Source organism: Chanos chanos, chromosome 8 (assembly GCF_902362185.1).
Source record: "Chanos chanos chromosome 8, fChaCha1.1, whole genome shotgun sequence".
NCBI classification, from domain to species: Eukaryota; Metazoa; Chordata; class Actinopteri; order Gonorynchiformes; family Chanidae; genus Chanos; species Chanos chanos.
The window spans coordinates 28455739-28469955 of NC_044502.1; the positions used below are offsets into that span (position 1 = coordinate 28455739).

The following is a 14217-nucleotide window of genomic DNA, read 5'->3' on the forward strand; positions in this document are numbered from 1 at the left end:
ACATTATAACAGCATAGTGTACGGATCAGCAAGTGAGTCGCTAACGGATCAAAGAACCTGGTCACTGGGAGGACAGGATCAGCTGTATATTTAGCTTTATAATTAGCTCCAGATGGTCATCATAAAAGGGCCTACCCATATTTACAGTGGAACTGGTAGCTGTTCTGTTGGTGCTTCAAAGTGTGGAGAAAGTGAGATCTGGAAGGATGGTTGTATGCACTGACTCGCCTAAAGCCTTAAGTGTGCTCGCTCTGACTGCAGGCAGGACAGCTTGTATGAAGTATCACAGTGCTTGTTGAAGCTACAAGAACAAGGGATGGACATGTAATTTCTCTGGGCACCAGGACATGCTGGGGTAGAGGGTAAGGAAATAGTAGATAAACTGGGAAAAATCTCTCTGAGGAGAGACCTAGAACATGAAGCAGATGGAAAGAAGACGTCTCAATACAATTTTGCTTTGGATACTAAGGTCAAATGAATGCCGACACAGAATAATAATCATGATAATGAAAAAAGCACCCGGCAGGGTTATGTATACATTAAAATAATCTAGAGACAACAGAGCATTTCGTAGTACATTGCAGGACATATGACAAAGCTAGGAACGTCATGCTAACCAAATTGCAACAGGGTTAGATAACTGAATATACTTACGATCACTGCTACACAATTTTCTTTCTTTCTTTCTTTGACTCTGAGTAGACGAAGCTAATGCTCCAGCACACTTGGGGGCGGTAATGCACTAGGAAATTGTAGGACCTACCGCCAAATTAAACACTTCAGAAGAAGAGGCAGAAAGTCCTCGTTGTATTCACAATACAATAGAAGCATGGCAGCAGATACGACAATGTCTAATGGACAAGAAACCGCTTCCCTGAATGGCGAGCCGGCCACGAAGCGGCCCCGTGACAGCGAAGAAGTTGAATCGTTACGGAACCCTCGGCCTCCACAGAATAAAGTCACCGTTGTCCTCGGAGCTCAATGGGGAGATGAAGGAAAGGGGAAAGTGGTTGACTTGTTGGCGATGGATGCGGATATTGTATGCAGGTGTCAAGTAAGTGAGCCTTTGTGAGCTTATTTATTTTTCGTATCGTGTCCAGTTCTTAATGAAGCCCTGCTGCTGCTGATGTAACCTAGCATGGTTTGTTTCAAACGAAATAGTATACAGTGGTGATTGTCTCGGCGATCTGGGGACCCAAAAGAGAGGACATTTTAGAATTAGCCTGGCATTATCACACCTGATTCAACTTATAAACTGACATCTGAACCGTCGACTTGTTCAGCTTATTATGCTAGTATCGGAGGTTAGCTGAAATGTACTGTGTAGTGGGTCCCCAGTAGGGAAACTCTATACTTTATTTTCCACAGAATCACATGAGAACTATAGTAGGAGAATTATTAGCTCATTTAATCGCCAGATGGCACCACAAACACATGGCAAAGTAACCCAGCGACCCGGAAATGGATAGTGACACAATTTTTTTTAATCAGTAATTTTAATTGATTAGTGAGACAGTGTGTGTGTATATCTGTCTATCTATCTGTCTATCTATACATACTCAGTGTGTGTGTATATATATGTGTGTGTGTATATAGGTCGGTGAAAGATATTTAGAATTGGGGTTTGTCATCTAGGTTTAGACATTAGGACATGTAGCATTATGCTGAATTTGCTCAACATATAGATGAGATGTAGAGCGTTTTCCAATTCCTTATTGTCAGATCCAACATCATGAAAACACACCATGCTGTCAGGCATATTAATAAAACGGAAGTGTATGAGCAATAAAACTGTGGAAATTTGATCCCAGAAATACTTACAGTAAGGACAAAAATAAAAATAGATGAGGAATAGTTTCTTTCTCAGCTGAACAGAAGGAGCACAGAGGAGACAAAATGTCCATTTAATTTATTAAAATTTTTGTTATTAGAATAATAATGGTTAATGCTTTTAAAGGCATCTCTTTAGTTATGAATCAAAAAATTGTTTTTGTTATTGACCACAGCTTATGAAGTTTGACAATAGAATATCATGGTAATTATTTACCACAGGCTTTAGGTCACCATTATAGGCAATGATAGATTTTCTTATGAATCAGTTGGCACATTTAATCTCTAAATTCTTTCTTTAGAAAGTAGTGGGATATAGTGAGTAACATTGCAATACAACATCATAGAAGATTTTACTAATAACAGATTGTTGGGAATGCACTTCAAGATTTTCACATAATCTCATCCAGTAGTGTTTACTCCACATTTTCCTGTCCCTCAACAAGTATGAAATAAATAAAATGCCCTGATGAAACATCTTGAAAAATAAAGATTTATGACCTATAACTGATTATTATAAATAATATGTGGAGAAAAGTCATGCTTGAAAATCAGTTTCCCAGAATCATGGGCCAATTTGTGGAAGTAAGATAACTTAACAGGATGTCTTGTACATCTGAAGTCCTCAAAAAGTAAGAAATGTAAGTTTTCACATTGCTTAAACATCATACTAGGCATCCAGAACTTTATTCCTCCATTGATATCAATTCAGGGGCAGGTCCCGTTGGCAAGAGAGACACACACGTTTATGTCACTGTCTATGGATATAACGACACCATATACCAAGTACCACATACCACAGTATAACAAGTTGACCCTAAAGCCGAATTTGTCTAAAGCCTTAAAAGTAAAATTATGCACAGCTGAATCCAAAGCCCTTAAGGGAGTCCAGAAAAAGAATGAGAGCATCCTTGTTTAGCAGTTTAAAGTAATTTAATAAGACAAGACAAATGTTTTTGGATGTTTGCTGGCCTCTAATAGAGCCTGACTGTGTCTCTGAGATTAATTCTTCCAGACAGCATTTGAGTCTCTTGGTGTACACAGCTGCAAAAGCTTATGATCAGAGTTAAAGAGAGTTGTAGGCTTCCAGTGATCCATATAATGTGTGTCTTTGTTTTGGAATCAGATTAACGTACCTCAGTACATTCTTTCAGCACTTCAAAACTAAGTCCTTAAAGCAGTCCCACAAGTCATCTGAACCAAGGCAAACTGGCCAATAAATTATCCAGTTCCTAAAATGTGATAGGCTCCTCGCAAGCTGTCTTATCCTTAACACTTACTTGGGGAATAAATAAAGCAACTTCATCAGAAATTGTATTGGTAACAAGATGGTCAAACCAAGACGAGTAGAGCTTTTGATAAAAGTCAAAATGTCTGATGTGATTAGCATAGGAAGTAAGAGTGCTGTTAATGTAAAGGCTATGTATTTTCCTCTTATTTCCACATGGCTTTGCAAGACTGAAAAATATAATCTTTTCCCACTAGACATATAGCCCTAGTCTAATAAAGGCTCCTGTGGCTGATAGTTTAATTTCTCTTGTAAAGAGTACAGAGTTGTCTTGTCTTCCTAAGTGTGATCACTACATGCCTGAAGATCAGAAATTCTCTCAAAGCTTTTGTTTGTTTAGTTCTCTCAGAGGACAGCAGTTTTCTAAAATAAATAAACTGTAAAAATTCTGTTTTTCAGATCTTACAAGTTCCCATTTAGTGATGGCAGATAATTCTGACATTAATTTAACACAATCAATAATATCTTTTATTTCTGTGCATTATGGTATGTGAAGACGCAGGGGGCAGTTAAGCTTCTAATAGGCAGTGTTAATTGTGTTTGACTTTTTGTGTTGTTAGGATTATATCAATACTAGAGTAATCGGTGAGGGGCAAAGGGGCTCCAGCAACAGAAACCAAAAAAGGAATGAATGAATCTGAGATTAATCACAAATCAGTACAGGACTTGGAGTTAAGTCAGAGTTAAACCAAGTGGGACATGATCTGTTTGCATCAGTTAAGTGTGATGTCTGACAAAATCATTAGTAATATAAGACCAACAGGAGTAAGACCTCTTCACGGTGCATGTCTATCAATGAAAGAATGTGGGGCTTCATTAAAATAATGATAGCATAAACAGTGGGAAACTTTTGCTGAATTTCAGTAACAAAAGAGGATATCATGAGCATAAGGGTGGTGTTCATACTGTGTCTCCACCACACACAATACACATTAACTTAAATGACATGGTTATATAACAACATAGAGTCGTCTGTATTTATCACTGACACCAACAACCTTCCTTCTGGTGAAGACAAAATGTGCCATTGATATTTTTCCAAAATAAAACAGCGACCCGCACTGAGGGACTAGTTTCACACCAAACTTTGATTCCCTTTTGATTCCAACTCAAAGTTTCATTCTCCTTAAAGACTGAGTTTCCTGCATTAAGTAAACACATATTGTACAAAGTGCAAAACAAAAATGCAGATTTCCTTAACGTTAAATCTCATATTCCCCAAATATTAAGTGTAAATTCAAATGCAGCTCTGTATGGCAGTAGGCTTTTTCTTATCTTTGCCATCACTTCAGTTAAAAACAGAAAATGAAACAGGTGTATAACAACTCTACAACAATAATAACTCTTGCTGTGTAGATACATTCATGCCAAAATAACTATGTTGACTGCGATTGCTATGATCAGAAAAACTGTCGCTCTACCCAACTGCCTGACCACATTGTTCACTCTTTCTCCTCACATCTGATGCATCAGTCAGTGGCTCATGGATCTAAACGTTACAAGCAGAGGCATCACACATAAACAGCATTATGCGTATTATTAAAGATGCAATACTAAGAGCATAGTGATGTAATATTAATGTTGTTTTAAGTCTATATGAATTTACAGGAGCAACAAGTTTAGACACTTTCATAAATTAAAAACAGAATTAACAATTACCAATCCTACATACCAATATAATTTTATGTTAACTGAGAAATGAGGAAATGCTTGGGGTCTAGTCTGTGCACAATGTCAACAGAACTAGAGAGATTCAATGCAGAGTCCAGTGAGACATTCCCAAACGCATCACATGCAGGGTTATGCGCTTAACATTCTCATTTTCCTGAGAGGCAACCCTCTTGATAATTTCCTCAATTTCCTTGCCAAAGAACTCCAGTGATGAGATCAGGTTGTGAATTGAAGTACAGGTTGTGAATTGAACAGTCTTCCACAGAATGAAGCTTAGCCAAAGATTCTCCTCGCAATTTCCTGTTTTTTTCTGTTTTGTTTCGTTTTTCTTCACTCCTCATAAAAAGGACTGAGGTGCCAGGTTACAGCAGCTGACACAAAATTTCTTGGTAACTACAAGATTGTGTCATGAGTTTTGGGAAGGAGAATCGCATCATCATAGCTTTCAGCCTCAGGGGGTTTCTTGTAATCGTGTCTGATTGCATGAGCTCTCTGTGGTTGCAGAGTGTTGCTCTGAGGACAAAGTTATACAATCTCCATTGTTTGAATTTTTGGCAGTTTGTTTTCCATGGTGCATGCATTCGTTCCAAAAGTCAGCAAGCTATAAAAAAGTCCCAAACTCACATTTATTTATTTGTTTATTTATTTCTTTTTATTATTGTTTGAAAATGAATGTCATTTGCCATTGTAAATTATTGTTTCATTGTGAGTTGTTAATAATTTTCTTCCCAGACAAAAATAAGCACACAAATCTACAAACTCACATTTTTTTTAACATAGCAATAAAGGAGGTGTCATATAGAGAAAGCGTTAGCATGGTGCCATCTTGACAGTGTTTGTCAGTAGTTATATCATGGCCATGGAAAATACTCGTTTCTGACTGGCTGGCAGGTGTCCATTAATACTGTATATCAGGGCAACTCAAACATAGATCCAATCAAAAGTTTAATCACCATTCTAAGCTAAAGGATACTGAACCATTTCTAAGCTAAAGGATATTGAATGTTATTTAATTTTAGACGCTTAGAAAATGACATTTATTGTAATATTGTAGTAAATATAATTTCTCGTCAGGAAGTTCAGATATTTATATATATGTGTGTGTGTGTGTGTTTGTGTGTGTGTGTAATATATACATCTTTTTTTGTTGTTTTGGCAACCATCATCAGATTTTAGAAGATTTACATTAAACGTAACTCTTATTTGGGTTTATTAGCTGAATACACGGCTAAGGAAACATGTCCTAGTGAAAGCCTATCAGGAGATGGATGCTGTCAAAGGAAGTGATGTGTGGTTCCAGAGTGAAAGACCTTATCCCTCAGCTGTAGTATTTAATTCATCCAGGTGTGAAGCAAAAAAAGAGAGGGTGTATATTTACAGCTGACAAAAAATGAACAAACAAATGAAAAAAGTAACATATTTACAAATCTGATGCTGTGACTTGGTGTCTCACTTTGCGTATTCTGTTTATGGCAAAAGAGGGTAGTGTGTGTGCTGTTGAACTCAACTCCCTGTACCAGTCCCATTGCCATAGCTGTACATCAGATTAGCAAGTTACTGGCATGTGAATCCATCGCCACAGACACTTCTGCCCTCTGGACTGTTAAACCTTGCTTTGGACTTTCCTAGATCTCATGAATATTTTATCTTTAAAAAAGTTTGCTCTGAAATGAGTCATGCCTGCCCTGCATCTATCTTAAAATCAAATAGAGTAGCTCTTATTATCAGTTTCATGGTCCAAGCACTAGTCTACTGATGTGGTATCTCCAATAGCAGCAGTTAAAAATGAACAAGTTCAATGTTAGCACCTCCATACTTTTTTCCAATTATCATTTCTTGTTGATTGTGTAGGGAGGAAACAATGCTGGACATACAGTGGTGGTGGACTCAGTGGAGTATGACTTCCACTTGCTGCCCAGCGGCGTGCTCAACAAGAAGGCCACTTCATTCATTGGTAAGATTTGCGTAGTATGTATTTTACAACGAATTAAACAGACCGAGACCTGAATGTCAAAAGCAGGCAGCTTGTCCACAGGTTCTGAGTGTCAAAGAAACTTTATCTAAGTCGGCTATAAAATAATAAATGTAATAATAAATGTGATGAATGATATTGCTGTGTTTTGGGAGGAATTTTTTTCCTTCAGGATGGAAAACGAAGAATGCACATTCGGTGTGCAGCTAGCATCTCACTTCTTATAGCACTTGTCAGAAGGTTTTTGTCTGTATTAGTGAATGTTATATGGCTTTCAGCCATAAATGCATTTGATCTAGGAATAGCATTAAATTCTGTTATCTGATTCCTTTTATAACATTAAATTTACATTGACAATGACTTTTTTTATACTTCAGACATTTGTCAAATGCTTTCTTCATATAACAAATGTTGTGGTCCAGGACAATTTGCAGATCTGGAAGAACTGAATATGAAGAGTATTACTGCACTCAGTAATTTAATTCTAATAATATATGTGAAGACCAATGACTTATTTTGAATGATTTCCAAGTCCAGTTTTCAGAACACTGACCTATAAGTATACATGTTAAGAGCAGGCTAACTGTTTGGGCTGGATTCGGATTGTCAAGTATGGTTGTCATAACGTTGGCTGAAACAGTGGCAGCCCATGTATGACTTGAAATTTCTTCCTCCTTTCAAATCTCCTCAAATCTTCAAAACTCCAAGGCCCTTGAAGAATTATGTCGAGGGAACATTCATGGTGTACCTTCTCAGGATTCCAAAGCATGACCCAGTTATCTACTTCAAGGCAGATCAAAGGGGTGACTCAGTCATGAAGCAGCTCAGTCCTGTCTGTACATAACCCTTCCATGAGACTCAGAATATAGCACATGTGGACAAAGTAGCTTGCACTAACTCTCACACGGAGACTGGTGAAAACAGTAAGTATGGTCGAATTTTATCCCACAGAGATTGGAAGATTGCCATGGACAGCTGCTCCAGCTATAGGAGAGCATTCAAAGAGAGCAGAAAAAAGTGTTGCAGTTATGAATGGAGCACATAAAAGACAAGCAGAGGCTGTGGGATGAGAATGAGGAACAGTAGTACATCACTTGTGTGGTATAAAACTATAAACTTCAACTACACTCTGCTGACCAAGATCTCAACCGAGACACAAAGGAGTTTCATTCTCCAGTTAAGCGACAAAAAGGCAGAGTTGGACAGTGTCAAAAGGCAAAGCCCTGAGCAAGGACACACAAAAGCTACTACTGTGAAAACTAAAGTACCAGGAGGACAAGTGTCTCCAGGTCTGATTGCGTGTCAGTGGAGAGGAGCTGGCAGCACTGAGGAAGATAATAGAAGAATGAGACGGCCTCCTAGACACCAAAATCAGCAATGCATCTTCTACGGAGCAATGGGAACTGTGTCAAGCCCCCGTAACAAACACCAGCCATCCACCAATATCCTGACTGAGGGCAGAGCGGACACAAGGTCACTGTTAGAGCCCAAAGGATTACTTGATTGAACTTGCCAGCAATTATCATAGGGACCACTCCATTCTGGATGATCAGTGCCTGCATACTGCTTTCTTTGAGAACTTTGAGAAGATGTTAAGTAGATTTTCACTGAGGTAGTCAAAGAGATGGCTATGCTACTAAAGCACAGGGGACCACAGAGTGCATCTGGCAGATGTACCACAGGAAGAAAAAAAGCCCATGAGTACTCCTCTACTGTTTCTTTAGCAAGTACACAGAAGCAGGAATAAAGATCTCTCTAGAAAAGGGCCAGTGATACAGAGGGCAGTTGACAACTTTGAAGGTTTTGAAGTTGCACCCAAAGGTGCCAGACTACTAACAATATGTACATAAGCCCTAACTTTGTGAGTGAGCAACTTTTGAAAAAACTGCGTAGCTTCCTGCGTATCTGGAATTTGTCCTTGAGTGTGCCATTATAGCCAAGCCACTTTATGCGCCTTATGGAAGGACAGCCCATGTCGGTGACATCCTGATCAATAACAGGGTAAGCAGAGACAAAGTGGAAGCATCTCCACAGCACCTGGCTGTCCCAGTCAAAACAAAACCCTTCATCCTTATGACTACATTTAAACCACACAGCATCAGTGTTGTGCTCAAGCAAGGGCAAAGTGATGACTTTGGGTATCTTCTATACCAGCAAAATCCTCTCCCCTTTGGATAATCACTTCACCAGCTGCATGACTGCTTGGCCAGCTCCAGTGTCATGCACCTCTATGAATGAGTCAAAGAAACACACTTGCCTCCCTCCAGACATTGTCACTTCTCGAATACCACTTTTACAGACTTCGCAGCTGTTTATGTGGATGGCTCATCTCATGGAAAAGTAAACCAGTTTATGTCAGAGGGTGGTTTGGTGTGGGAAAAACTGCACCATCTTGGAAATCTGCAGAGACTTTGCAGACAGCACAGTACTGCACATGCCATAGCCCCAAAGACTAGACCCCACAGACAAGTCCACATGTGCAAGCATGACAGTGGCCCTGCATTTGGACAGATGTGAAGAACTGCAGCAGGACTTGCCTAACTAGTTGTTTCAACCAGTACTTCACTGTTATCAAGTGCCTCTCCTGTCCGTCTAACCCACTCAGCCATTTGTATATGTCTAAATATACTGGCCCAGTCAACTGCTCCAACGTAGGATACCTATTTGCCCTAAATGTGACCGACTCCTTCACTTAGAAAGCGAAATGCTCATCAGTATCAAATAACTCTGCAGAGAACTCAGCCTTTCACTTTGTCAAATATGTTTTTAGCCGTCAGGGACTCCACAGTCAGTAAATTCAAAAGCACCCATTTCACAGCATTCATTATGGTCCAAGTTTGCAAGACTTAAGGTATGCACGATGTGTAGCCCCTTATCCTCAGTGTTCCAGCCAAGTGGAATGAGTCTACTAAACAGTGCGCAACAGGTTCAAGAATGTCTCAGTCGTAACCGAAAGGGCTAAGACATCAAGCTGCCACTGGACCTAATGTTCATCAGGGCCACACCATCTTGAGCCACTTTAAAGGTGTGGCTTTCAGATGATGAATGATGGACAGGTGGTCTTGCCTCTTCAGCTCTTCGTACCACTAGCACCCCCTCCAAGGGACACAGTTCCAATGAGCTACCTTATGGATCTGGCAAGATATTTACTGGGTTCATTGCTACTCTATGAATCACTATGGCTACCTCATAATATAGTTTCTCTCTCTCTCTCTCTCTCTCTCTCTTTCAGGAAATGGTGTGGTCATACATCTACCAGGGCTGTTTGAGGAGGCTGAGAAGAACTTGAAAAAAGGCAATGGTAAGAGGAAGTACTGCAGTAGCATTTATATAAGTAAAACAGAAGGAAAATGAATGACTTTTTTTTGCCCTTTTGCTTTGGATAAAATTGAACATTTCAAATTCTCCATTCATGCTCTCATACATACCGTTTAAGAGCTTTTTCATGTGTTTGATGCAGGACTGGAAGGATGGGAACAGAGACTGAAGATATCAGACCGGGCACATATTGGTAAGATCTGTTGACTTTGCTTTTACTATTGTCAGGTGCAACCAGGAACTGTCATGGTGAGGTATTGGTAATGGAGTTTTACAAAGATCTTGTGTAAAGCCTTCAAATATTTGTACAAATCAAACTTTGGTGCCCAAACCTGTAATCCACAGAGAAAAGTAAATCGAGATTTTATGTATGTTTATGCTCTGTTGTTTATAGAAAACAAATTACTGCCTCTCTGTCTGTGTCCTGTGGTCTCCTCACATTGTACCAGTTGTTGATGTTGTGTTAGTTTTGTTAGTGTATTTACATTTGTTAGTGTATTCATCATAAGATGTTCATACATATAACCCTATGGTTCATGTTCCCACAGTGTTTAACTTCCATCAAGCTGTTGATGGTATCCAGGAGCAGCAAAGACAGCAGCAGGCTGGAAAGAAGTGAGCTCTTTCTCACCCTGAAAATGGTTCATATTGACACAGTTATATGCCCTACCATGACACTCATGTCTTGCTGTTTGTCATTCTGGTTTTATATTCCAGTTTGGGAACCACCAAAAAAGGCATTGGTCCGGCATATTCTTCCAAAGCTGCACGTAATGGACTGAGAGTGTGTGACCTCGTCTCTGATTTCTCCATCTTTGAAGAGAAGTGAGTGCTGGCATTGGCTGAAGCTCTGTGTCATGCACACAAACTGTCTAAACCAACAAGTCATGTGTAGAAACTGTTCACAATCATGTGTAGAAACAAATCGTGTATTCACTGAATTATTCATTATAAAGCTCAGAGTTTTGGTGTGGGTGATCTCAATTTCAAACAAGATTTTTTGGTGAGATTACCATGTAGTAGCATGAAATAAGACTGATAGTTTGACATCTAGCTTATATTTACAGAGAGCTGCTGAGTTATCACAGGTCTTGTGCAGAAGTATCTCGACTCAAATGATCTTTTATTCGACTTCTCACAGGTTCCGTATGTTGGCTGGCCATTTTCAGACCATGTACCCCAAACTTAACATTGATGTTGATGCTGAGCTGCAGCAGCTGAAGGTAATTAGAAAGCTGAACCTGGAGTAGAATGGCCTCAAGGCCTGCGAGTGTTTTTTTTTGTTTTCTTTTTGAGCTGAAATCCTACTGCATAAGCCAATGAAGTAAAAATACATATATGTTTGACAGATGTGGTGATGTTTGCTCTGCTCTATTATTTAAACATTTTTCGGTTTCACAGCATATTTTTTGTAATGGACATACCTGATGATTTGACAGGTTTTTGCAGAGAAGTTGCGCCCCTTGGTGACTGACGGTGTGTACTTCATGCACAAAGCTCTCACTGGACCCAGCAAAAAGATCCTTGTTGAGGGGGCCAATGCTGCCCTCCTGGACATTGACTTTGGTGAGCATGGCAGGCGTCCAACCTAAAATGATGTGGGTCAAAATGAATCTAATATGATCTGAACCTAGATATTTTCATTTCTTAAACTCCCTTGTTTTTCTTACAGTTGTGAAGTCACTCACAATGGAAATTCCCCAATTTGTTGAAGAGAAGTTAGTTGGAATTGTATGAACATTAACAAATGATCTTATTTTTCTCCAGGGACCTACCCCTTTGTGACCTCATCTAACTGCACGGTTGGAGGTGTGTGTACTGGTCTCGGTGTGCCCCCATCCCATGTGGGACGTGTGTATGGAGTGGTGAAGGCTTATACCACCAGAGTGGGTGTGGGGGCATTCCCCACAGAGCAGGACAATGTAAGTATCACTTTGTTTGTGTGTGTGTTTGTGTGACTGACTAAAATTCAGTCTGGTTAATATGCATGTTTTTCCTTTTGTTGTGTTTAGTCTTTTAGGATGATGCATAGTTTGTTTTGTGTACCAAATTAACATTAAGTGTGGAATGATCTGGTACCTTCTATGATCTGTTTGCCTCTCACTTGGGAGAGAGTGCTGTTTGTATAAAAATTCATGCAGCTAGATAGTTGCCTGATGGGCAGTAACAGGGAGAGTAACCAATACGTTCGTTGGCAAGAGATCCACACCTCAAATGTGTACCCTTAACCACAGACGCAGGACATGCCCCTGTACTATGAGACAGTAATGGGCTGAATGTTTTTATGTTTTTTTTGTGTGGTAGGAGATTGGTGAACTGCTGCAGTCCAGGGGGAGGGAGTTTGGAGTTACGACGGGCAGGCGGCGACGTTGTGGATGGCTGGACTTAGTCTTGGTCCGATATGCCCACATGGTGAACGGATTTACAGCGTAAGGACAGCTTGCTATAGAAATTTTTAGAGGTTTCTGGATAAAGGCTAAATATGAAATACGCATGCCAGAATATTAATTTTCAAATGTGTATTAATAATTTCCATTAATGACCATTCTACACTGACCTTTGAACTTGTTTAACAGCATCGCTCTAACCAAGTTGGATATCCTGGACACTTTACCTGAGATTAAAGTGGGCGTGGCATACAGCGTTGATGGAAAACCCCTTCCAAGTTTTCCTGGTATGTCTTCCAAGCTCAGAATGAATCACAAGGCTCAATATGGTGCCACAAAATCATTGATTGAAGTTCAGAAAGATTCAAAAAGAAAGATTCCTGTATGGTTTGCTTTCTGAGGCAACTTGTACGAACAAAAGTTCTCAGATGTTATTCTACATCCAAGATTTGATTTGTTCAAAATAAAATTTATATAAAACCACAAATAACTAGTGGCAAATAACTAGTCTCTGAATTAAGTACAGTTAACCACATTACCAAGCTCATTAAACCCCTTTCTTAAACCATTTCTGCCTCACATGTTACCTCTCCTCTTTGCACAATCAAAAAATTGTAGATGATTGTTTCCCTCTCACGTGGAGTTCTCTTGTTGTCTCATTAGCGAACATGGACGTCCTCACGCGGGTCTCGGTGACGTACGAGACGCTGCCCGGCTGGTGCTGCAGCACTGAGGGCGTGCGCAATTTCGAACAGCTGCCTCCCCAAGCGCAGGACTACATCCGCTTCATCGAGAAATTCCTTCAGGTGCCAGGTGAGGCTACAAAGGAAACGCTGAGTTTAAAGAAAAAAAAAAACCTTTGCCAAAAAAGCTTACCAAACTTGAGCTCCTCACTCGTTAGAACCGTCTTGTTTTCTGACCGCATTGTTTAACCATCCGTTTATCTCTCTGTCGCTTCCCAGTGAAATGGGTCGGAGTTGGCAAGTCCAGAGAGAGCATGATCAAGCTGTTCTGACCGGAACAATGGGATCACTGTGGGACCAGGAATTTTAATAAAACGATCAGCATGATGACCCTGAGGTTCAGAACCTCAGAGACTACATTACCTGAATGTATACACCAGCACTGTATTAGAACCAAGATTTCATTAAAGGGACCTACACCTCTGTTGTATTGTCTCAGAACTGTCACCTCAAAAATTCATTCCATAACTTTCCTATGATGTGCAAGAGCAAAAATTCCTTTAATTAGTAGTATTTGGACCTTATTTTAATCAATGGAGCTGTTATTCATATTTGACAAATAGGTCAGAAGCACAGCACGAATTCACAAAGATGTTTCTCTCTCACCCTTAACAATTACTGCAATGTAGACGAGCGGACCGATTTTTAGCATGTTGTATTTCATGCAGCTAGCATTCTTAAACGATTCCTCTGTACACGTTTTTTTTTTTCATGTAGTCCAATTTTAATGGTCAGTAATAGACCTCTAATACAAAGTATGCTTTTAAGCTGAGCTCTATGAGTGAACAGATTTCTCTAGGGTTAGATAATATTCATTGTTTGGGATCGCAGTTGACTGATGAGAAATTAAGTCAAATGTATGAGAAATAAAGTAAAGTGGATATCTTTAAGTTTTACTCTGTGTAAATACTTCTGTCTCCACCCACCTACTGATGCATTGGAGTGATGAAATATTGTGATCCAGTTTCACATTTACAGTTGGCTTCATGTGAAAACAAAATGCAATCC

General features: G+C 39.6%; 1 protein-coding gene across 2 annotated transcripts; it reads left to right on the forward strand.

Annotated features, from left to right (window-relative positions):
* The first annotated feature begins 817 nt into the window (after positions 1-817).
* adssl (adenylosuccinate synthase, like) lies at positions 818-14088 on the forward strand. Of its 2 annotated transcripts, none has more exons than XM_030781238.1 (13): positions 818-1054; positions 6641-6743; positions 9994-10062; positions 10222-10272; positions 10628-10694; positions 10797-10904; positions 11221-11302; positions 11519-11645; positions 11847-12001; positions 12384-12508; positions 12656-12753; positions 13130-13279; positions 13429-14088. In XM_030781238.1, the coding sequence occupies exons 1-13, from the start codon at positions 830-832 to the stop codon at positions 13479-13481; spliced, it is 1413 nt and encodes a 470-aa protein (XP_030637098.1). In that variant the 5' UTR covers positions 818-829; the 3' UTR covers positions 13482-14088. The 2 variants fall into 2 exon arrangements, with proteins under 2 accessions (XP_030637098.1, XP_030637099.1); XM_030781239.1 differs by having other exon boundaries at positions 9994-10056.
* Positions 14089-14217: the final 129 nt, after the last annotated feature.

What these genes read in the sequence shown, in the direction of transcription:
- adssl (XM_030781238.1), top strand. Translation starts at nt 830, where the DNA reads ATGGCAGCAGATACGACAATGTCTAATGGACAAGAAACCGCTTCCCTG. An exon ending in CTGAGCTGCAGCAGCTGAAG is followed by an intron (nt 11,303 to 11,518) that starts GTAATTAGAAAG and finishes ATGATTTGACAG; the next exon opens with GTTTTTGCAGAGAAGTTGCG. An exon ending in TCCCCACAGAGCAGGACAAT is followed by an intron (nt 12,002 to 12,383) that starts GTAAGTATCACT and finishes TTTGTGTGGTAG; the next exon opens with GAGATTGGTGAACTGCTGCA.